General features: G+C 39.0%; 1 protein-coding gene across 1 annotated transcript in view; it reads left to right on the forward strand.

The window, feature by feature from the left end:
• The window catches only part of LOC149305577 (carboxypeptidase Q-like), a 125,170-nt gene extending 105,402 nt beyond the window's left edge, over positions 1–19,768 (forward strand). Inside the window, exon 7 of the mRNA XM_089477578.1 lies at positions 19,608–19,768. Coding sequence (XP_089333704.1) covers positions 19,608–19,768 — 161 coding nt within the window. The remainder of the gene's footprint in view (positions 1–19,607) is intronic.
• The last annotated feature ends 2,039 nt before the right edge of the window (positions 19,769–21,807 follow it).

The raw sequence follows: 21,807 nt of genomic DNA on the forward strand, positions 1-21,807 counted from the left end.
GTGTATGTGAGCATGGATGTCTATGTATAAGTGTATCTGAGCATGAATGTCTGTGTAAGTGTATGTGAACAAGTAATGTCCAAGTTATTCTTTTTGTTCTGATCATAAATATATATTAAAAATGCATCTGAAACAATGTATTTTGTCATTACATTCAGGACTCCATCTTATTCTATCCATGTCTCTCATATAGTAAAGCAGTTGTGAAAATATTTGGACATTGAATTACAGAGATGGATTTCATGTGTAGTTTAGGCTCTCTTTAATAACGGTTGAGATTATTTTTGGGACAAATAAATAAAATCTTCTTTTAAGCTTTAGGTTTTATACTAATCTTTCATGGTCCACTTGAATAAAAATAGCAGTGTATTGCTAAATCCATGTTAGCCTGTATTAAAAATGACATTTCTAAAAATCATTTTTTAGAAGTGCACTATATATATAATGCATTATTTTTTAGACCCTAGCATATTTCTTCTGATCAAAATTGGGGAGCAAATCATAAAAAAGGAAAAGGAGTTTCGAAGGGCTTTTCTTAATGGCTTGCATTAAAAGTGATTTTTTTTCTGTAAACCTTTTAACTACAGCTTTAGCTGCTGGAAACCAGTTTTGTTTAGATGTAGATTTCATATAAGATGATTAAAGGCATACTTCAGCCACTGTATATGCACTCTTTGTGATAGCTGAATGGACCCTTTAAATTTACGTGATGTCCCCCTTGTAAATAAATGGGGGGATTCCTATATGCATTTGCCCCTCCCCCACCTCCTATTTGCCATGTTGGAGATGTGTTCGATCGAACACATACATCTCCTGACACGTGATATACTCTTCGCCAGATCCAGGCAGGTTATTGGGGGGGTTCTGATGTGGTTTCAGATGAAGTTAATGTTCACACTCACCAGGCTCACTATTAATTACAGATGGCATTTCCTAGAGGAAGATGGGAGCTGGCCCTGGGTTATGCATAATGAATGCAGGGAGAGTTCATGGAAGTCTCAAATGTAAATATGAATTATGCATCCAATACGACCCTCTCGTAGGAGAATTTCATAGGGGTTGGCCTTTAAAATGTTTTGTCTTTTTAATGTCTGTTTTTATTGTGTTAAGAAAACATATTCAGCTCTTACCTTACTAGCCTGCAGTAAACCAGTGGTTACCAAAAACTAGATGTAAATTATGAGACATAGGATCTCATTAAAATACTTATTATCAGTACTATTAAGAACAACAGTGGCATAATTACAGATAATTTTGCTTAAAATAGATCTGTAACATGTCCTGGATCCTGTATTTAGCTGCACAGTACACTAAATAAACCATATATTGGTATTTAGTTATTAAAATAAGGCATATGTGTGTTTCGGAAACCCACCTTTTATATGTAGGATTGGAGCAGCCATCGTAAACATCTTCTCAAGCTCTGTTGTTGGTTGGTTCCGGGAGCCATGATGAAAAAGGAGATAATCTCAACATAAGAAATCAATTAGCTTTGCTAGTTTTGTCACAGTTCTTTGCATCTTTGAGGTAAAGACATAACAATACAAGCCATACCTCTCAAATGTCACTCTTTTGATGGGAGGGTCCCCCGTTTGGTTCTAAATCCCCCATCACTCTTTCCTTTTATCTTGTGATGTTTGGTGGCCATACTTGTATCCTAGTATTCTAGAGTTCTTACAGACTCACGAATCTGAAGGTTATAGCATATAAGCAGCAGACAATGTGTTCATAATATATATATATATATATATATATATATATATATTTGTGTAAATAAAATATTACTTGGTTACATCAATAATAATTGACACATAAAAGTCTTGGTAAAGCCCCCTTTCCCCCAAAGCCATACCACCAAAAAAGTATACTCTTTGGCAATTTGAAACGTTTGGAGGCATGAAGCTGTAGGTAGTTTAAATAAAATAATTTAATTATCTTAAAAGCTGGGACGGTCATAGTTCTACTTTGAAAAGTCTAACTTACTGTATGTGTTGTATGTGTTTTGACCTTTTAATGCCGCACAGCACTAATTAAATACGCTGCAATATCCCAGGTGCAAATAACCAAAAATGCTTCTGTAAAAAATCTTCATTAGCAAGAATGAAAAAATATGTGTTTTTTTTAACTATATTATTAGTTTATTTTTGCCAAACTTAAATTTTGCTTAATTACTATAATTTCTCAAGATTCTTTTTCATTTATTTTTGACAGTTTTTATAATTAGAAAAATATGTTTGGACTGGTTGTGATGAAAGTAGAACAAGAAGTGTTATTTTTCTTTGTTGAAATAATATTTTGTTTCTAATAGTTACAAGACAAACTCCATTAACTTGAGCAGCACCAAGCTAATTATGTCATCTCTCACAAGATACAAATGAAATCACTTATATTAGCTTCTATTAGTTATTTAGGTCTTGCGTATTGACTAGGCTGCTGTTCCTTATGTAACTTGCCCATCATTACTTGGGAAATTGTTACCCGCTATTCACGCTTTTAAGGATACATCCAATAGCCAAGCATCAACTAATATATAATTTGAAATTATTGTGTTGATCCAGGGAAAGTCTGATTGTCTCGGAGTTGAAAATGAATTTTTACCTCCTGTGACAAATTGTCAAAAAAAAAAGGCTATTTTGTAAAGTTTTGACCTAATTATGACACAGTTTTGACACTAATTTGTAACTAATTAAAACAATCCCAATACTGAATCTCTAATCCTTTGTCATAAATATTTTTAACCATGTTTGCCTCATTCGTTATTTATCTTGGCAGTGATTGCCATGTGACAAAATCAGGCCCCGATCGGTCATTGCTTGAGAAACTGGAAAAGACTCTTAAACATTTAGTTTTTATGTGATTAAACTTGCGTAAGAATGAATCAGCTAATGTTTTCTTTCTGGCATTCAAGAGGGTGCAGTGCATAATTGGAACAACACATTTTATCTGGAGGAAGATAGACACGGCAGTATCATGGCAGAAGCAAAGTGAGTGTTGGTATAAGAGTTTGCAAGGGAGTTGTGGTTTCAACACCTTACTGCGGGAAGGGCTTGGCTGGCCCAGTGTGATGTTGCCAGGGTCCATCCAGGCTGCGGTGCTGCATATCTCTGTTTTTCCTTGCCTTGCCTCAGTTCCCATGTTTTGCTGTGGTCCACTCCTGGATTTCCGTATGCTGTCCTGAACCTCTGATTCCTTGATTCCAGTCTGCTCTTTGCTTCAGCTCCTGTTTCCTTTATAAGGTGTGTCCCACCCGTTTGTTCTGTTTGTCTCAGTCTGCAGTCTAAAGGTTTGTCCTTCTCGGTTCTGTGTTTGGATTCAATGTTTTGTTTATCAGTACTTTCGTATGCAGGGCTTAGCGTTAGGACCCACCGTCATTGGAGTACTTTGGCGCAGTGGTGGGCTAAGCATACTATGGCCATATGATGTGACGGAATCTCCAATTGTTATCACATAGTCCTAGGCTAGTTCCTGTATTCATGTTTGTCTGTCTCTTATGTACCTTTGCCCTTCTTCTCTGAATCATCTGAGGATTTCGGTTCCTCTCTCCTCTCCCCTTGTCCCAGTTAAGTAGTCCTATCCTTGCTTAAAGGAGAAGTGTCCGAGGATTCTGGCTCCTCACTCCTTCCCCTGTGTTCCTTGCCTTGTTCCCTGTCCTTTGTTGTGCCCTGTATCATGTATGTCTTGTTTGGTTATGTTCCTTCCTCGGTCTCCCTGTTCCATGCTCTGTCCTCCTTGCTTGCTACGTTTCTGTTGATCCCAGCCCAGCTTCCGTGGTCCCAGGCTGCATCATCCTGCACATAATTCCAGTGCTACGTGTCATGCCTGCTCCAGGGTGCCTGCAGGATATCTCCAAGTTTTGATGCTTTGTCAGATTCAAGTTTAGTTTGGATTTCCACATCCAGCCAAGTTTGGTTCTGCTCTGTTCTGGACTACATCTGCTGCTATGTCAGGGCGCTGGTATGTGGCTGCTCATCCCTAGATCCCCACCTGGGAGAGTGCAGTCGCCCTGTACCAGGCCCTGTCCAACTCCACTTCTGCGCAATACCTCCTGAACTCCATCTTTGGGCGCGCTGGGTCTTTACAGTTGCCTGTATGGACCTGGTTTCCTGACAGATGTATAGTTCAGTAAGATTTGTCCAAGTCCAAGTCTCTCAAATATGGATTATACAAGGTCAGCTCAGCCTTTCTAGCTAGAAGAACCTGCTGTTGATGGCTTTTCATAATGAATGAAAAAATTAAAACCACATCTCTCTTTCCTGCCCTCCCTTTAGTGAATAAACCCCATAGAGAGACAAACTGTAAGAGACCAAAGTGCAAACTGCAGGACTACATGTGATGCTGAGGTAGAGTGATAAATGGGCAAAGACAAGTCAAAAAGCCGACAAGGAGTTTATGCAGCCGTCTTCAAGGTTTGGCTGTTGACTGATTTGTTCGATTAATGGGATTCCAGAAGTTTGGAGATTGCAGTTTTAGGAAGCATTCATGCTAAACCACATTAAACGTATAGAGAGGGAGAAGAAAGGGAGAAGAAAGGGATGTGGATTTGTTTGTGACACACAGGATTTAGATGTTATACTATTACTGGTGGTGTATATTGTATGATGATCGCATAGTTCGGCACTATTGTGTATACGCAGTGCGCTTTGTGATTATTTTGACAGATAAATGTAACTGGTGAATTAGGCTAGGTTTCCACTTGGGGTTTTTTTTTGCAAAAACGCCCATAATAACGCCAATTCAGCCACACCGCGTTTTATTAGTGAAAAAACGCTGCGGCCAGATGTTAGCTGTTCTTCAATAGGAAATCGCACAATGCCATATCCACTTGAAGTTTTTCTGTTTGGCGTTTTTTCAGTCCACTTTGGCGTTTTACTGCTTTTGGACCGTTTGCCGGTTTTTGGGCTCTGTGGCAGTTTTTCAAAATCGCAGCATGTTGACACTCTGGCGTTTTTTGCAAGGAAATCTTGGCGTTTTTCTCCAATAGAAGTCTATGGGAGAGAAAAAACGCCATGAAAAAGCCATGTGGGTTTTGCCTTGGCGTTTTTTATGGCGTTTTTTACCGCAGTTACAATGCAGAGGATGGACCCAGTATCTGTGTGTCCTACGAGAAATAGGCTGGAAACAAACAGTTTCACACAAAACAAAGTTCATATTGAATTTTACACCATTTGGAACAAACATGCCATTACAAACAAACATACCCAACTGGACCCTGCGTGCCAAAAGCAACAGCAAACAATTTGCACCATCATTTGGGGCCAATCGTCCTAGAGGAGCAGACATTCGGAATAAAGCATGCCTTACAAACCACAGAAAAGCGACAAAAGGCTCCGCCGGGGCGTTTAAGTAGAACTCTACCAAGGAAATGACATCAGGAGGGGGCAGATACTTGCCATTTATCCTAATCCCTTTTAGCTGGGTGACAATTCTAACGTGTAAAGGCTGGAAAAACTGCCTAAGGTCAAAAAAGCAATTTCCACAGAAAGGCTAAAACGCCAGAAAAAACTCCAGAAAAAACGCCAAAACGCAGGTAAATGCAGTGGCAGTTTTCTTGGCGTTTTTCCTGGCGTTTTTCATCAAGAAAATAACGCAGGACAAAAACCCAAGTGGAAACCTAGCCTACTGTCCACAGATAAAGGAATTTCTTCTAAAGTAGCTATGTACTTCTATAATAATACCGTGAAAGCTGTATGTCACGTAAACTAATATGATACACTAAGAGCTCTCTACATATTTCAGAAAATAGTTTCACATTTAGCATTTCAGCAAATAAATGGTTTTATACATTACCATATCAGCTGTGCAAAAGAAAAAAACTAAATTGGCAAGTTATGCAAATTTTCTAATGCAATTGCACCTTTTGTATACAGGAGCAGATACATAATAAATCTATATACCTTTCTTGTGGACATTTCTGTTAATACGAACAAACTAGACTAGTTTAGAAAAGATTACATTACATTAAATTTTTTTCTTCTTCTTCTTTATCTTGAAGCCTCTCACGTAACCTCAGATTTAGCACTACTGTAAACCAGGTAGCAGGTATGTCCTACCCGGGGTCCTCATGTGATATGATATTACTGTGCAATAAGTGCTATATGCCATATGTTTATGTATAATTATTATTTTCATACTTTCTAGCATAGATAGGGCCCTTTAATCTTTGAGGTCCCTGAACCACTTCCATATTGGCCTAATATTGAAACGGCTTCTTTTGCTTCTACTTCCTGATGGGTCTCTAAAAGGTTTACAGGCAAATGGTTCTGAAGGAACTGCTCCTTACAGTCAGTGACCAATGTTGTCAGCAATAGTTTGCCCTCCTTGGATTGGTAGGGACAATGAGTGGTCAGAGGTTTTTTACTAAGTGGCTGTGAACTCCTTTTTAAACAAGCTGTGTCCATAGCAAAAGCTGCACCTGTTAATCGATTCCATCATTCATCTAAACCCTAATTGGTGTTTGTTTTGTTAGAGATTCATGGCTTGTATTTCAACTCCTTGACTAAACCCTAGACAAAGATTGTGGATTCTAAACAGTGATCATTAAAAAGTAGAAAGCTACTTCGGTGGGGGTTGGGATGGACTTTAAGATTGATTTTTAGACACACATTCCAGAGGATAAAAAGTTAATTAAGAATACACAAGACACATATAAAGGACTTAGAGAACAGAGAGTAGAAAAACATAGCATACAAGTGACAACTTAACCCATAGTCAACCCTACCAGCACATGGACTGTAGTATAAAAATAAGCCACAATGTTACTCATAAAATATTATATGATATTAAGGGGTTACATAGAACATTTTATTACCACAACACATTCAGTCACTTCCAGAGAGATTGTTTAGTAGGCAATCATTTATTTTTACTTTCATCACAATACTGGCTGTAATGAGCTTCTGCTCTGGCAAAATCTTGCCCCTTCATCTTAATAGAATGTAGAATGCTGCTGTTATTATGAGATACACACTCTAAGCATGTCCATGCATTTGAACATTTTTTTTTGTATCTTGGCAGTTGAATTGCCCGCTTGGGAATATGATTTTCTACATGCCATTTTAGACAAGTCATTAAATTGAGTTCAGTGTATCTACTAATTAGCATGACCTGTTATGTCAGTGTCAGTAAAGAAATGTTCAATAGTGCAAACAAATACAGATGTATTTTTCTCTGCTGTTTTTTTTTCTATTTTGGCTGCATTTTAGGACATACCTTAGAGGTTAAAACAAATTAACATTCTTTGAGAGGCTTTCTTTTTATTCACATTTTTAATAAATTATTTGCATATAATACATATAATCACATTTCAACAGATACCAGTATCTTGCCTTTATCTAATGCCTTTTTATACTAATGATTCTGTACCTATAGGATTGATCTCATTGAATAAAAGTTATATTACTTTATTGATATATATACTTCAGACTGGTCCCTAAAAGTACCTACTCAATTTCACATGATTTGTACAGATCTGTTTGAGACCATTAAGGATTAAAGTCTATGAAATGCTATAATAATAATATTGAATATTTACCCATGGAGGTAAATGCATGCTATATTCTGGCCAATTAGACTGTTTTTTATGGTGCAAGAACCAAGATAACAGTCTTTTATGTATATTTTAGCTCACAATGTTTAATTTACTGCAAGCGATCTTGAGATATGCTGTGGCTGCTAAGGAGTAGTGCCGTATCACTTTTACCAAATAATAAATAGTACACTTTTAACAAATATTAAATAGTGCACTTTTTACAAATATTAAATAGTGCACTTGAGAAAATGTGTGTTGCTAGTTTAAAGACTACCCGTCACTTTGGTAAATCCTAATTTAGTATGGTTATTTAATCTACAGTAGGGGGTTTATAAGTGTATATGCGTGCTTGTATGGATATACGTATATATAATATGTATACTTATATATACGTGTGTTTGTGTGTGCCTGCATTAGAAATGGGTATTACCCATACATAATTGAAAGCATCTGACTTAACTACTCACGAGATACATGATTTAGATTTTATTTCCTTTTTGATGAAGCTCATGACTCAATTTCACATTTGTACAAATCTGTCACCGTTTCAGACCATTGAGGAGTAAAGTGTGTGTGGCAGGTTCAGCCACACATGCCACTGTGCACTTAGACCAAATGTCTCTGAAACAATAGCAAAAATCTAAAACCAGAATGCACAAACCATTTGCAAATTTGTTAACTGCCGTTTGCAGTTTGGTAAAAAATCATATTTATTTTTTTTAGTAGACAAAATTTTGCATTAGATTGTAAGCTTTCAAGACTATGTAGGTCTCTTCACTAGTTGTTTTTAAAAACTTGTAATCTAATAGAATACCAGCTTGCTAATAAAGGTTTAGCCTTTAGCAAATTTGCTTTTTTAAAAATACATTTAAAATAAACTTAACCCTATATAACTAAAGGGAAATGGACAGGTAAATGTGTACAGGGTAAAAATAAGGGTTTATAGTAAATTAACATAGTATAGCTCCTATAACATAATGTGCTATTTTCCCTCTTTTTTATATATAAAAATTTGAAAAAAACACTAGTGCTTATTTAAATAAACTATATTTTAATATTGCACAAAGCTGATTTATCATATGATATTTAGGAAGTTCTCAGCTATATAATTCCCCCAGCTGTTCACGCACATGTCCAGCTTAAAAATAAATAAATGCGAGATTTTTACTCATTTTGATGTCTGCATATTTCATAAGCACTTAACATAAACTGCATTTTATTGAGTCTACAATAAAAAAAATTTTTCAGTTGCACATTTTGACATTCACATTGGTTAAATGTAATATCACAAGAGCAAGGACCTCTTTTCTCGTTTTGGACCAGTTTGTATGTTGTGTGTGAACTTAAATGATCCCACTCATTGTTACAGCACTTGTCAGGCTCATCATATTGCAGCCCTTAACTGGATGTTGGAGTCCAGAGCGCAGGAGTGTAAGAACGCAGTGATTGAAACAAACTTCACAAATGACACAAGTAGAATGTTTGGTTATAGGTTATATTACAAAAGCAAAGCAAGACATTTCACCAGAAGCAGCAGAGTATGAGACATATCATGCACATGAGGGTAGAAAAGTCCAGGTAAGTATCCAAAAGGGTCTGGGACAGGTAGCAACCAAAAAGGGGAAATCCAGTATGCAGTCCGGGTAAACAGGTAACAGGCTGGCAAAAGGGTAAATCCAAAAGACAGATCCAGCGTCTGGCATGAACTATAGCTCCAAAGAAGAAGGTGTGAGTGGTCTAGGCTTCAGGTAAGGGAGGCAGGGTAATAGCACAACAATACACAGCTGAACAGAAATACACAGAACATTAATTATATACATAGCAAATGAAGGGTAAAACTTTAACTATCCTGCAGTCAGGATAGAATCCTGACAGCGCTACGGAATCTTCTGGCACCAAAGAAATAAATGTAATGTAATGAATGTTATGTAATGAATGCTACCTTTAATACGTGGATACATTTTCATTATAATTGCAGCCTTGTTAAAATTGTATTTTTGTGTTTTAAAAAAAGATGCTTCTTATTTATACAATAAGTCGCAAGTGGCATGTTGTTTGCGTTGAATGTTTCTCTCTATGGTGACCCATGCTGCCATCACAACCCAAAAAAGAGAGGATGTATCTTTTATAACCCCAATTGAGGATGACATATTTTACATCATCTTCTTGTTCCCATTGTGGCTGTCCTGTTACTTGATCTCATTTCTCCTAGAATAGCCCCATGTAGTATATGCCATGTCATTCCTTTTGTCTACAGTTAATAGGAAAGTAGAAGTGGAAAGGGGATGCAGAACCCCACGATAGCCACCTGGAAAACAGAGCTTTAAAGAACACACCAACATCCCAACATCATGTTCTTCCAACAAGTCATGGAAGTCTATCCACCTCAGTGCCAGATTTAAATTTCTATCAACCGTACTAATTGGTTGAATGAACAGAAAAAGGAAAGGATGGGAGAGATGAAAGATGAAATTTTATATTTGTTTGTATCCCCTGCAGAGAGAAATTCCCAAAGATGTGCATGTTAACCCCCTCCAATTCCCAACATTTATTTTAATCAAGGTTGCCTTCTTGCTAATTAATACAGCAGTGTAGGTTCCTTTTTAAACCATAACAAGAATCAGAGAAATCTAGAGTTTGATTTCCCTGGCAACATCCATGCCATTTAAATGCCAAACCTTCTTATATATCACTGCCATCCTTCCTTTTTTTCCCTCTGCACTTTTTGTGATTAGATATGTGACGGGCAGTGTTCCCTCTAAGCTGTGCGCTTGTGCGCGCGCACATAGCTTTTTTAGAGAGCGCACGCGTCCACAAATTGTGCACACAACAGTTTTTCACCAAAAAAGAAAAAAATTATAATTTTTTGGAAACTTTGTGCGGCGCGGATATTGTGCACACAAAATTTGTGAGAAATTTAATGCCCACCCCAACTAAGAAAAATTAGATGGAACATTGGTGACGGGATGGTATTCCTTGCAGTAAAGGTTATCACAGCACTGAATGATGTTTGTGTATTGTGTGCTACCTGCGTAATACAGGGAAATTGCATTTTAAAGAAAGAAAACTGAAAATGAATAGGATAAAGATGAGATACAGTGACAAAAGCCATTTTACACCTTCCGCTTCAGATAGTTATTAAAAGATATATGAAGCCTGAAACATCTGATAAAGTACAGTGCATTGATATCAAGCTAGTAATTTGAAGGTCATGCAGTGTAAGGGAATACTGTAAGAGATGTTCGGTTTCAAGTATTAATACCTAATTTGCAATCACTCGTTCTACCCTTACAGCTTTCCTTGGCGAATTCACACCAATGAAGAAGTAAATCAGATAGGTGACAAGATCATCAAGTGAGAACTGCTATCTGTAGCAAGCAGAAAAACATTTGCCATAATGTCAGAAGTCATTGTGCTGTGAAAAACAGAGAACTAGGTAGTCATACAGGCTAACAGAGAAACTGTTAAATGCTAGAGAGATAGATGTATAGAATCACCGTTCATTAACTCCCATTATGAAATCTAGGTTGTTTGACGTTGATTCCATCTTCTGTCCACCGGGCCATCTTTAATGTGGAACAAAATGGCCAGCGTTACCTTAGGGGCACGCGGCAGTTGTCCCTCAGGTCCCCTTAACAGACACTATAGCCCAATGGAGGTTTGTGAGTCTGCATCCCGCTTGAGTCTTGTGTACCACATGCTGTTGGGGAGCTAATGAATATGATGTAATATTCCAGTGTCCAAGAGTAGGTGGCATATGGACCACATTGGAAGTCTTTGTGGAAAGACATGTGCCAGTAGATGTACAAACCTCGACTCAGGAAGAGTTTGGATGGGGAGCTTGACTCAGCTCTGGCTTTCCATACCATCTTGCATATGTTATGGCAAAGCAAGACACAAGAGTTTAGAGGGATACCAGTGAGGGAAAAAGTACACATGGGTCCCAAAGAACTGCCCATTTTAACATGGAAACTTGGAAATTATGGCATTTAACTTAATAAATACAACGTTAAATTAAAGTGCACGTAAACTTTAAAAAAAAAATTGGCTGCTTCAAAACAAAGCCAAACTTTCTTGTTCAATGCCTCTCAGATGGCAGCTTGTACTTTAGAAATTACAAGCTGTTCTCTAAGGATAACGGCACTGTCTACTTGCAGACAGCCAGCCTGTTGTCAGCGCAGTGAGTGACAAAATCTTTACCAAGAATCAGCTATTCTCAGTACAGGATCAGTGGCAAGACCTCAGATGGTAGCCAAGAAGCATGCTACAACTTTCAGTCCACAACTACAGAAAATAAGGTGTATCTCAGAACATTTTCGGAAAATTCCAATGGGAGATGAAAGTTGGAATCTCTTGAGGACATGTTAAATTGTTAATATACAAATACATAAATTCTTAGAATCTGCTACTTTTGTTGAACAGAAAAAAAACACCTGCTGGTTTCAGCTATTGTAACATTGACCTGTCATCTGATAAACTTAAGCAAAGTCTTTTCAATACCATCGGAAAAGTAGGTGAATTATTGAGAACACATTAGCAGGGCCCGAATGGTGGTAACAGGGCAGCTGTGGGACCTTAATGTCAGTGTCCACCTGAGGACGTAAGTGTGACAGGCGGCTGGATACATGTGGCTGTATGCTATGTGGTGACATATCCAGTGTGCCAGATCTATGCCTGACCTTAAGTCACAAAGTGAATGGACATTGTTTTCAAGCAACAAGCTTTGCTTTTCCACCAGCCTTAGCCTCTGCCCACAATGGGTTTACAAATGCAGAAACCCAGGGTCCAGGGGAGGGCAGATACCGTGATTTAAAGATTTTAGGCTTCACTGTGTGAGTGTTCTTGTTGTGTTTTATGGCCACATATAGTAAAATGCAGTTGTTTGACCCTATCCTTAGATGTGCCATTGTAGTAAATTATTCCAATAACAACCTAATAAGTAAGTAATTACTTTATCTTGTTCTATGTTTTTGTGAAATACAGTTTTCTTATCAAGAATGCAAATTACATTTTTCTTCTCTCTTCTTAATTAGCGATACACTATTCATGCATTATTCAGATTCCTAAATAAATTATATATAGAGATCTGGATAATTACAATGACCAAACTGCCATGAATCAACTTTACTTGTTATTTTCTAACTTCACCCAGCTATTACAAATTAAGTTGTTGTGTGAGATTTAATGATTTAAATTATTAAGCTCATAAAGTACAAAAAAGTGATATTTTTATTATAGCAGACTTTGGCATTTTAAACAGTTCTCAGCATCTTCTCTTTGAAACATTTTGAAATTTTAATTTAGTTATTTGAAATAAAAGTATCCCTTTTTTCTTGTGAAATGCAATAAAAGTACACTCTGGGGAATTGCTGGAGGCTTTGGTCTAGATCTTAGTATTGTCTCTATGGCACAATAGGATGTGTGATGTTTTAATGTAATCCCTTTGTCTTTATTCCACACAATATGGTGCTGTGTTCTATGCTGGTATGTCTCCTTGATGTTAGTGAATAAACAGTTTATAGTTTAGACATAATGAAAGAAGTAGCTCAGAAATCATAAATGTACCTTTATAGAGAAAGTGTTAAGAAATAAAAATAAGAAAATATACCCAGAGTTAGTATATTATAAAAAGACCAGGAAGCACTTATTTTTTCTCCTGGTACCTAGCATAATCCCATCAAGGGTTGTCAAGTGGCTGCTGTTTCACCACGTTGACCATTTCGTATAGGTCAAAAGCTGGTTGCCCGGTGTATACCCTTAGGAGCTCTATAGAGAGTTGTTTTTTCATGGAGAACGCTATATTTTGACATTGCAGTCTCCCGCCTGGATTCGTTGCTGGCTTTTCTCTAACAAATACAATGTAACAGTGTTTGCATTGAGCATTGTTACAATTTAAGGGAACGCAGAAAGAGCTACATCCCCTGATACACTCAGATACATTGTAACTAAACCAAGCAGCGCAGCAATAAGCAACCCCTGATTTTTCAGTCTGCTCATGCATGTGGTTAACCTCTTATGTAAAAAAAACCCCTCCTATATATGTGTGTACTTAACCTCTTTAATGCTGGCGTGTAAAACCTATGTGAGTGTATATATTGAAACTCTTCAGTACTGCAATACAAACCTTCTTAAGTGTGATGGTATAATGGAACCCTGGGCATATCACACAGAGCTATTATTAATCGTCTTTGTTAAGGCCATTTTTTAAAAATTCCCTTACCTTTTTAATTTGGCATAGTACCACACAAGCCCAAATGTGACAACAGACATCAGATGCCACCTGTGCCCATCTTTTCAATAGTCAAATAGTGAGATGCAATGTGACACTGACAGCTGTGACTTTATTTCTCCAAATGCTCCGTCGTTCTGGTGCCCCTGTGCCAGCTAACTGGTGTATTGTGGCTAACCCTATGGTCTTCCTCTTCTACCCCAAATTTGCCTGTTGACTCCCTTGGCTTACCTGACTTTTATCTCTCTCTTTGTGAATCCATGCTTCTAGTCCTGACCTCTGGATTGTGTGACCTTGCTCTTGGAACTTCATTTTGCTACTGTTCTTTGGACTAGGCCATGTGTTATCACTTACCCCATAATTACGTTATCTCCTTAGATATTACATGGGTGAGTATTACTTATGCATCCAGACTCCATGCTCGCCATGTAATCCTTATAGCAAGAGATGAGGCCAGCTCTTTTGTCAGTAACATGCATAAAATATTGCACTGTTACCTATGATTTGTTTCCAAAGCTGTGTTAAATAACATATTAAGCTTCTAGATGTAGCTTGTATTTTACAAGATATCGTCAATCAGCATTATATGTGTCATCTTAGTGTAGCTAATAATATAGAGTTGAACATAAGAGTATTTTATGAATGAAGCATAAAGTATGTTTAACATTAAATCAATGGAAATTAAGAGTGCATACCACTCAAAAACATCCAAACAGAAAACACAATGTTGCTATTTATAGGTGAAACATCTGAAATACCCTAAGGCAGACCTGGGCAAAGCACGGCCCGCGGGCCACATCCGGCCCGCTGAATAGCTCGGACCGGCCCGCAAAGAGTGTCCTGGTGACTCACCAATGAGTCCGGTGTCCCCCCCCGCCCCGGTCACTTACCTTAAACTCCTGTGTTGGAAGCGTTTGTCTCGGGTGCCGGCGCTTTACGCTGGGCGCCGGCATATGACGTCAGACGCCGGCGATCAGCAGTGAAGCGCCGGCACCCGAGACAAACGCCTCACGCTTCCAACACAGGAGTTTAAGGTAAGTGACCGGGGCGGGGGGGAGATCCTGAGAAGGGGGGGTTAGGGAGTTAGAGGGGAGATACTGAGAAGGGGGGGTTAGGGAGTTAGAGGGGAGATACTGAGAAGGGGGGTTAGGGAGGGAGGTCTTACTGTGTGTGTGTGTCTTACTGTGTTTGTGTGTCTTACTGTGTTTGTGTGTGTGTGTCTTACTGTGTGTGTGTGTATCTTACTGTGTCTGTGTGTCTCACTGTGTCTGTGTGTGTCTTACTGTGTCTGTGTGTGTCTTACTGTGTCTGTGTGTGTCTCACTGTGTCTGTGTGTGTCTCACTGTGTCTGTGTGTGTCTTACTGTGTCTGTGTGTGTCTCACTGTGTCTGTGTGTGTCTCACTGTGTCTGTGTGTGTCTTACTGTGTCTGTGTGTGTCTTACTGTGTCTGTGTGTGTCTCACTGTGTCTGTGTGTGTCTTACTGTGTCTGTGTGTGTCTTACTGTGTCTGTGTGTGTCTCACTGTGTCTGTGTGTGTCTTACTGTGTCTGTGTGTGTCTTACTGTGTCTGTGTGTGTCTCACTGTGTCTGTGTGTATCTTACTGTGTCTGTGTGTATCTTACTGTGTCTGTGTGTGTCTCACTGTGTCTGTGTGTGTCTCACTGTGTCTGTGTGTGTCTTACTGTGTCTGTGTGTGTCTCACTGTCTGTGTGTGTCTCACTGTGTCTGTGTGTGTCTTACTGTGTCTGTGTGTGTCTTACTGCGTGTGTCTTACTGTGTTCATAGCTTATTCAGTTATTGTAATAAATATTTTAGCCCATTTTTTAGCTCAAAATATTTTTTCCTTTTTTTTCTCCTCTAAAATCTAGGTGCGTCTTATCAGCAGGTGCGTCTTATAGAGCGAAAAATACGGTATGCACTCCGAAGCCTTGTTCATTTTGTTCACTTCTGTGCTGTGCTAATAGTTATTCAGGCCTTACTTATTCAAGCACCTCTACCAATGACGTAGGCTTGAATAACTTTATTAAACAGCACATAAGTTAACAAAATGGACAAGGCTTCGGAGTTTGTAGTTTGTAGAGGTCTGGCCCTCTAAAACCATTCCAATTTCTCATGTGGCCCCATGGGAAAATTAATTGCCCACCCCTGCCCTAAGGTATAAAAAAACATGTTCAAATTAAGGGTAATGTAATCACAACTTTACAGTCATGGGTAGGTGACCTGCATAACTATGTTGTTAGGTCATCATAATATGTTATGGTCTCCCTTAAGAGTATCATTACATAGTATCTTCCTTAGGTTAGCAGTGACATTAGCTACCATTTGTTCTAAAATGTTTTGTTCATATTTTATTATAGAAATCAACAAATACAGTACAGCTACACTACACACATAATACACTAATACACTGTGCTACATAGGTGTCACGAACCGCGGGCACAGGTAGAGAAGGAGCCCAGGTGCAGGGGATACTACAGACATGAACAAGACAGGACACCACTATACAGAAACTTGCCTAGGACTATTTGATAACTATTGGAGATTCCGTCACATATTATGGCCATAGTATGCTTAGCCCACCACTACGCCAAAGTACTCCAATGACGGTGGGTCCTAACACTAATCCCTGCATGACAGTGGTACGGAACAAACCAAACACGTAATCCAAACACATAGCACTGAGACATACCTTTAGACTGTAGACTGAGACAAACAGAACACACGGGTGGGGCACACCTCATAAGGGAAGCAGAACAGAAGCAAAGAGCAGAACTAGAAGCAAGGAAAGTCTCTTGGCTGGAAGCCCTCGGGATGGGGCACACACGGCAGGAAGCCCTCGGGATGGGGCACACACGGCAGGAAGCCCTCGGGATGGGGCACACACAGCAGGAAGCCCTCGGGATGGGGCACACACGGCAAGAAGCCCACTTGCAGGGCACACGGCAGGTTGCCCACTTGCAGGGCACACGGCAGGAAGGCCTCGGGTTGGGGCACACACAGCAGGAAGCCCTCGGGTTGGGGCACACACGGCAGGAAGCCCTCAGGTTGGGGCACACACGGCAGGAAGCCCACTTGCAGGGCACTCGGCAGGAAGCCCACTTGCAGGGCACTCGACTTGGGAGTCCACTTAGTGGGGCCCTGGCCGCAACTCAGGAACATGGCAGGTTGCCCACTTGCAGGGTACTCGACTTGGGAGTCCACTTAGTGGGGCACTGGCCGCAACTCAGGAACATGGCAGGTTGCCCACTTGCAGGGCACACGGCAGGTTGCCCACTTGCAGGGTACCTGACTTGGGAGTCCACTTAGTGGGGCGCTGGCCGCAACTCAGGAGCAAGGCAGGTACAGGAGCAAGGCAGGTGATTCAGAGTGACAAGAACGGCCACTAGTGGTTGAAAGACTAGCAGGGTGGAATCATGACAATAGGTTACAAGTGATTCTGATGGTACTAAATAAATGCAAGTTTTGGCGTTTGTATCCAATTATATTGTATCATTATATTAAATTACATATCAAAGTCCTGTTTTACTTTACCCATTAGGTATTGTTCTCAGAATAATCACACCGATTAATGAACTAATACCACTATAACCAAATGTATAACCCGCTGCCCCGAACAGTCTCACCAATGATGAATACGTGTTAAAGAACTTAGCAAGCACTTTTATTATGCCGTCTTTACCTATAAGAAAATTAGAAAATGTTTACCTTGTTAAAATGCTGCAGCATACCACCCTCTCTGTGGTTCCCACCGGTTTGGGCTGCTCAAAGACTGCAGGAAAGTTCCCCCATCAAAATTAATGGCAAAGCTTTCTGGGCATGCACATGGGGATGGATCTCGTTATCTGCTCTGTAAATCTTACATGGACCAGTGCTGGAGATGCCAAAACTGTATGTAGGCGATCACCAATAAGTACCGATGCATGTGTATTGCCAAGATACATTTAACCAAACACTTCTCCTGCAAGCCAAGGAGCTGGGGGTGGGACGATGATATTAAAAGACATATGACATCTGGAGCCTTCCTTTCACTTATTTATGCTAAAAGTTGGGGTGGTGGCAGTTCTCCATTAAGTTGTTTCTGCAATATTGTTGAAGAGGGATGCTTGCTTAGCTGTTAGGCAGCTCTAAATGTTTGCTCTTATAATTAAGTGGGATTGGAAGTTAACGGGGCATTTAAGTTTCACGGGTAAAAAATAGAAAGTGCTTGCACCCTTTGGCTTGAAAGAGCAGTTTGTACAGCTATGGCCAACATTATTGGCACCCTTGAATATTGTGTAGATAGTGTACAATATATTCAGAAATAACTGGAAACGGACATACTTTGTATTATCGGAATACTGGGGATATCCTTTGTGCATTTGCAACTAACTTAGTGATTTTGCATTAAAAAAAAACATAAAATATGACCTGGACAGCTTTAAAGGAACCTTGAATTTTTGGTTGCACAACTCTTGTCAACAAAAGCCTCCAAACAATTCTTCTATCACCCTCCCACACACGCATAAGCTTCTTGTACCTGTCTGCTGGCAATTACAATTTGTTCAAACTCTTGAATGTTTGCAGGATTCCTCTTTCCAATAACAGAGTTCAGCACATTCTAAAGGTTTTTAATCGGATTGTGATCAGAACTCATCGATGGCCAGTCTAATACATTTGGATGTGCACTTCAGGTCATTGTCCTACTGGAGGACCCTAGCTTTCTGGCACTAGGTAGCATACGGTTAGATTTGTGTCTTTTTTTTCAACCTAATTTACTATTTTACTATTTTGCTGTAATATACCTTGATAGTCCTCTGTTTTTATGATTCATTAAATGCATTTAAGGCCACCATGAATAGGATGTATAGTGGTATCCTCAGCCCTATAGACTGTGACATATATTTTATTATGATTTATGTAAGTAAATTGTAGATTACATATCACCAAAATATATACTGGTATTTTTCACTCTTCATCTTAATTAATCTACATCCGTATGTATATAATTAAAGAGTTACCCACCGCTCAGTTAATGCTTGTGGGTGTCTGGACCAGGCACAAGGATTTATCTGATCAACAGATAAAGCGATGAGTTATTTCTTCTATATATAGCACAAAGCAAAAGTGCATTAAACTCAAAAGGCTTGCCCTTGAGCATACACGTCCTGCAATATGACTCTTCGGCATAATTCATTAAACTCTGAAGTGGGTATTCAGGCTTTTTTTGTTGGATAAAATCACAGACTGGAAAAGTTTAATTAACTGTCCACCTACTGAATGTATTGTTCACCCTCTTATTGCTTCTGGTAATAAAGCAGTCATTTTTATGATATTTATGAATATGCTAGACAATAGGGAAAAAGACTGAATCTACCAATTATTATCAGAAGTCATATTAGGGAAATATGTAATGTAATTGACTCCCAAATAATGACGTATATATTATTATGTATAAATTTATACTGTGTATACACAAAGTACTGTGCAAAAGCTTTAGGCAGGTGTGAGAAAATGCTGTAAAGTAAGAATGATTCCAAAAATATATGTTAATAGTTTATTTTCCAAATTTTGTAAAATGGAAGGTGAGTGAACGAGATACAAATCAAATCAATATCTGGTGTGACCCTTTTTCTTCAAAACAGCACCATTCTTCTAGCTACACTCGCACACAGTTTTTAAGGGACTCGGCCGGTAGGTTGTCCCAAACCTCTTGGAGGACCAACCACAGCTCTTCTGTGGATTTAGGCGTCTTCAGTAACTTCTCTCACTTCACATAATCCTAGACATTTGAATATGTCAAGAACATAAATAACAAATATAGCGGTAGAGTCACGTTTTCTGAATGTAATATCTCTTTGGTTATGTTTTAGGTGCAAGTCTCCTCGATGAGCTAAGCAAATATTTTTGGTTTCATCATTCTCAAGGAGACACAATGACCGTCCAAAACCCAGTCTGGATGAACCTCTGTGCTGCCATTTGGACTGTGGTCGCTTATGTAGTCGCTGACTTGGAGGAGATGTTGCCAAGGTAACGAAAAGCAAGAAAGATGTGTTCTTTTTAGCAGTGTGAAGAATAAAGACACGTACTCCTGTACCTGCTTTTGTTAGGAACCATATAAATCCAAAGTATTCTCTTTCTTTTTATAATTATTGTTGTATAAAATCTGACAACGTATTATCTTTTTTTTTTCCAAAGTGAGAAATCAGGCTTTGTGCTTCTATCTTTTTTTTCTCCATTTGTTTACATTATAATTAAATGTGATTACATCTGTCTGAAAGTGATGTATTTGTACACGTCTGATTGTTTCAAGTAAAGCTACAATTACATGGCCTACGGTATTTGTGATTTATTTACCTATTGCTTGTTATTATAAACTTCCCTGTGACCTTCAATCAAATCCGAAAAGGTGACTGCATCTTTTCCATTTTTATCACTTTTCTATTACATTATCTGATCGCTGTTCTGGGAAATTAGAGATTTCTTTACTGAGTTATGAATTATGTATGTACTTTGTATGTTTTCTCAGAGCAGGGATCAGAAAACAGGTGAGATAGGTCAAGTAAGCTGCAAGAACCATAAGCAAAGAGCTGTGTCTGGTTAACCAGTACCAGGCAGCCCAGGCAAGGTCATGCTGTTGCCACAATCCTCCTTTCCAGGGTCAGAATGGCCAATGGGCAGGGGTTGTATTGCTTGGAGGCCAGGTGGTTCCCCAAAAGGGCCAGATTACCAGTGGAAGCGGGAGCTAAGCCGGGTCACATAATACAAGGTCATATGATACCACATTACTGGCAGCAGCTCTAACTGAAACAGACTTCTTAAAACCATCTCACCAAACAATATATTAAACTATATTTAACATAACATTTATCTTAATGTATCCTAATGTATGCTCAGTGCATAGCTGTATGGGTCACCATTTCAGACCCAGATCTGCCAGTGTTATTATACTGTGTTGATTCATAAATGTTAATTAAACTTTTTTCTACAGTTGCAACACCATTCACTTGAGTCAGCCAGTTCACAGCTTCAATTCACTTCAGCGAGATTCACTTGGTCTGAGCATGTGGTTTTGCTTCACAGATGGTGAACTTTGCCTCTCACACTCAAGGGCAATGGTTGCAAGATGAATCTTTTCTTCTTACCTCTACGTGAACATTAGTAAATAGACCCCAGGTTATAGTACCATATTAGAGTCACGGAGTAACCACTGCTCACAATTTGATCAAGAGACTCACAACAATCGACAAGTACCTTAACTGCCAGCTATCCTGACCAGTGTCTTAATTTGTAATAGAGCGGGCAAAAACTGGCATAAAATGGTGGGAACCAGGGCATTATTTGTGTAGAAAGGTGAATGTCACAACACCACTGTCAATAACAGAGGCATGGAGTTGAACATGAACACATGTCCTCATGGGTGTCCACAAGTGGGCCAAGGAGGGGCCCTTAAAAAACATTCTCAATGCTCACGCCACCTTGCACTTGCTGACTGCATTCAGATGACGTTAGCACAACACAGGGACAGGTCACCTCCATCTCTCTCCAATGTAACCTGCCTCCCATCCAACGGGGCAATATTAGACATGAAGGTCTGAAAGAGATGATAGGCATGGACGAAGGTAAGACTGTCTTAAATTTCTTCTTGCCTGCCATCGTATCCCCCCATTTGTGTCATATTCCTCCAGGCCTGCCATCTCTTTCCCCTTGCCTCATACACCTCAATGTCTGCCATCTCTTTCCCCATTATGTTTGACATAAGACAAAGCATAAACATAAATATTTTCTTCATTTTATTGTTGCAAATATACCACGTGTATCATAAAAGCGACTGTCCATTCACATTTATCTGAATATTTAAAGCTTGTGATTCATTCAATGCTGTATAACTAATCAAATCTAATAGATCATTAGCAACTGCTTCACATCATTAATGTCAGATGTTCTCTGTTACACACATCAGTAAAGACAATGACTCAATACGGAGCCTTACAGATCTCTCAAGATTAAATGTAAACGTAAAATACAATGGTTACCATTTTAATGAAAATCATTGCAGAATTGTTTTACTAC

This window comes from Sceloporus occidentalis, unplaced genomic scaffold (assembly GCF_023333645.1).
Source record: "Sceloporus occidentalis isolate IW3139 unplaced genomic scaffold, rSceOcc1.0.p SCAF_11, whole genome shotgun sequence".
Classification (NCBI taxonomy): Eukaryota; Metazoa; Chordata; class Lepidosauria; order Squamata; family Phrynosomatidae; genus Sceloporus; species Sceloporus occidentalis.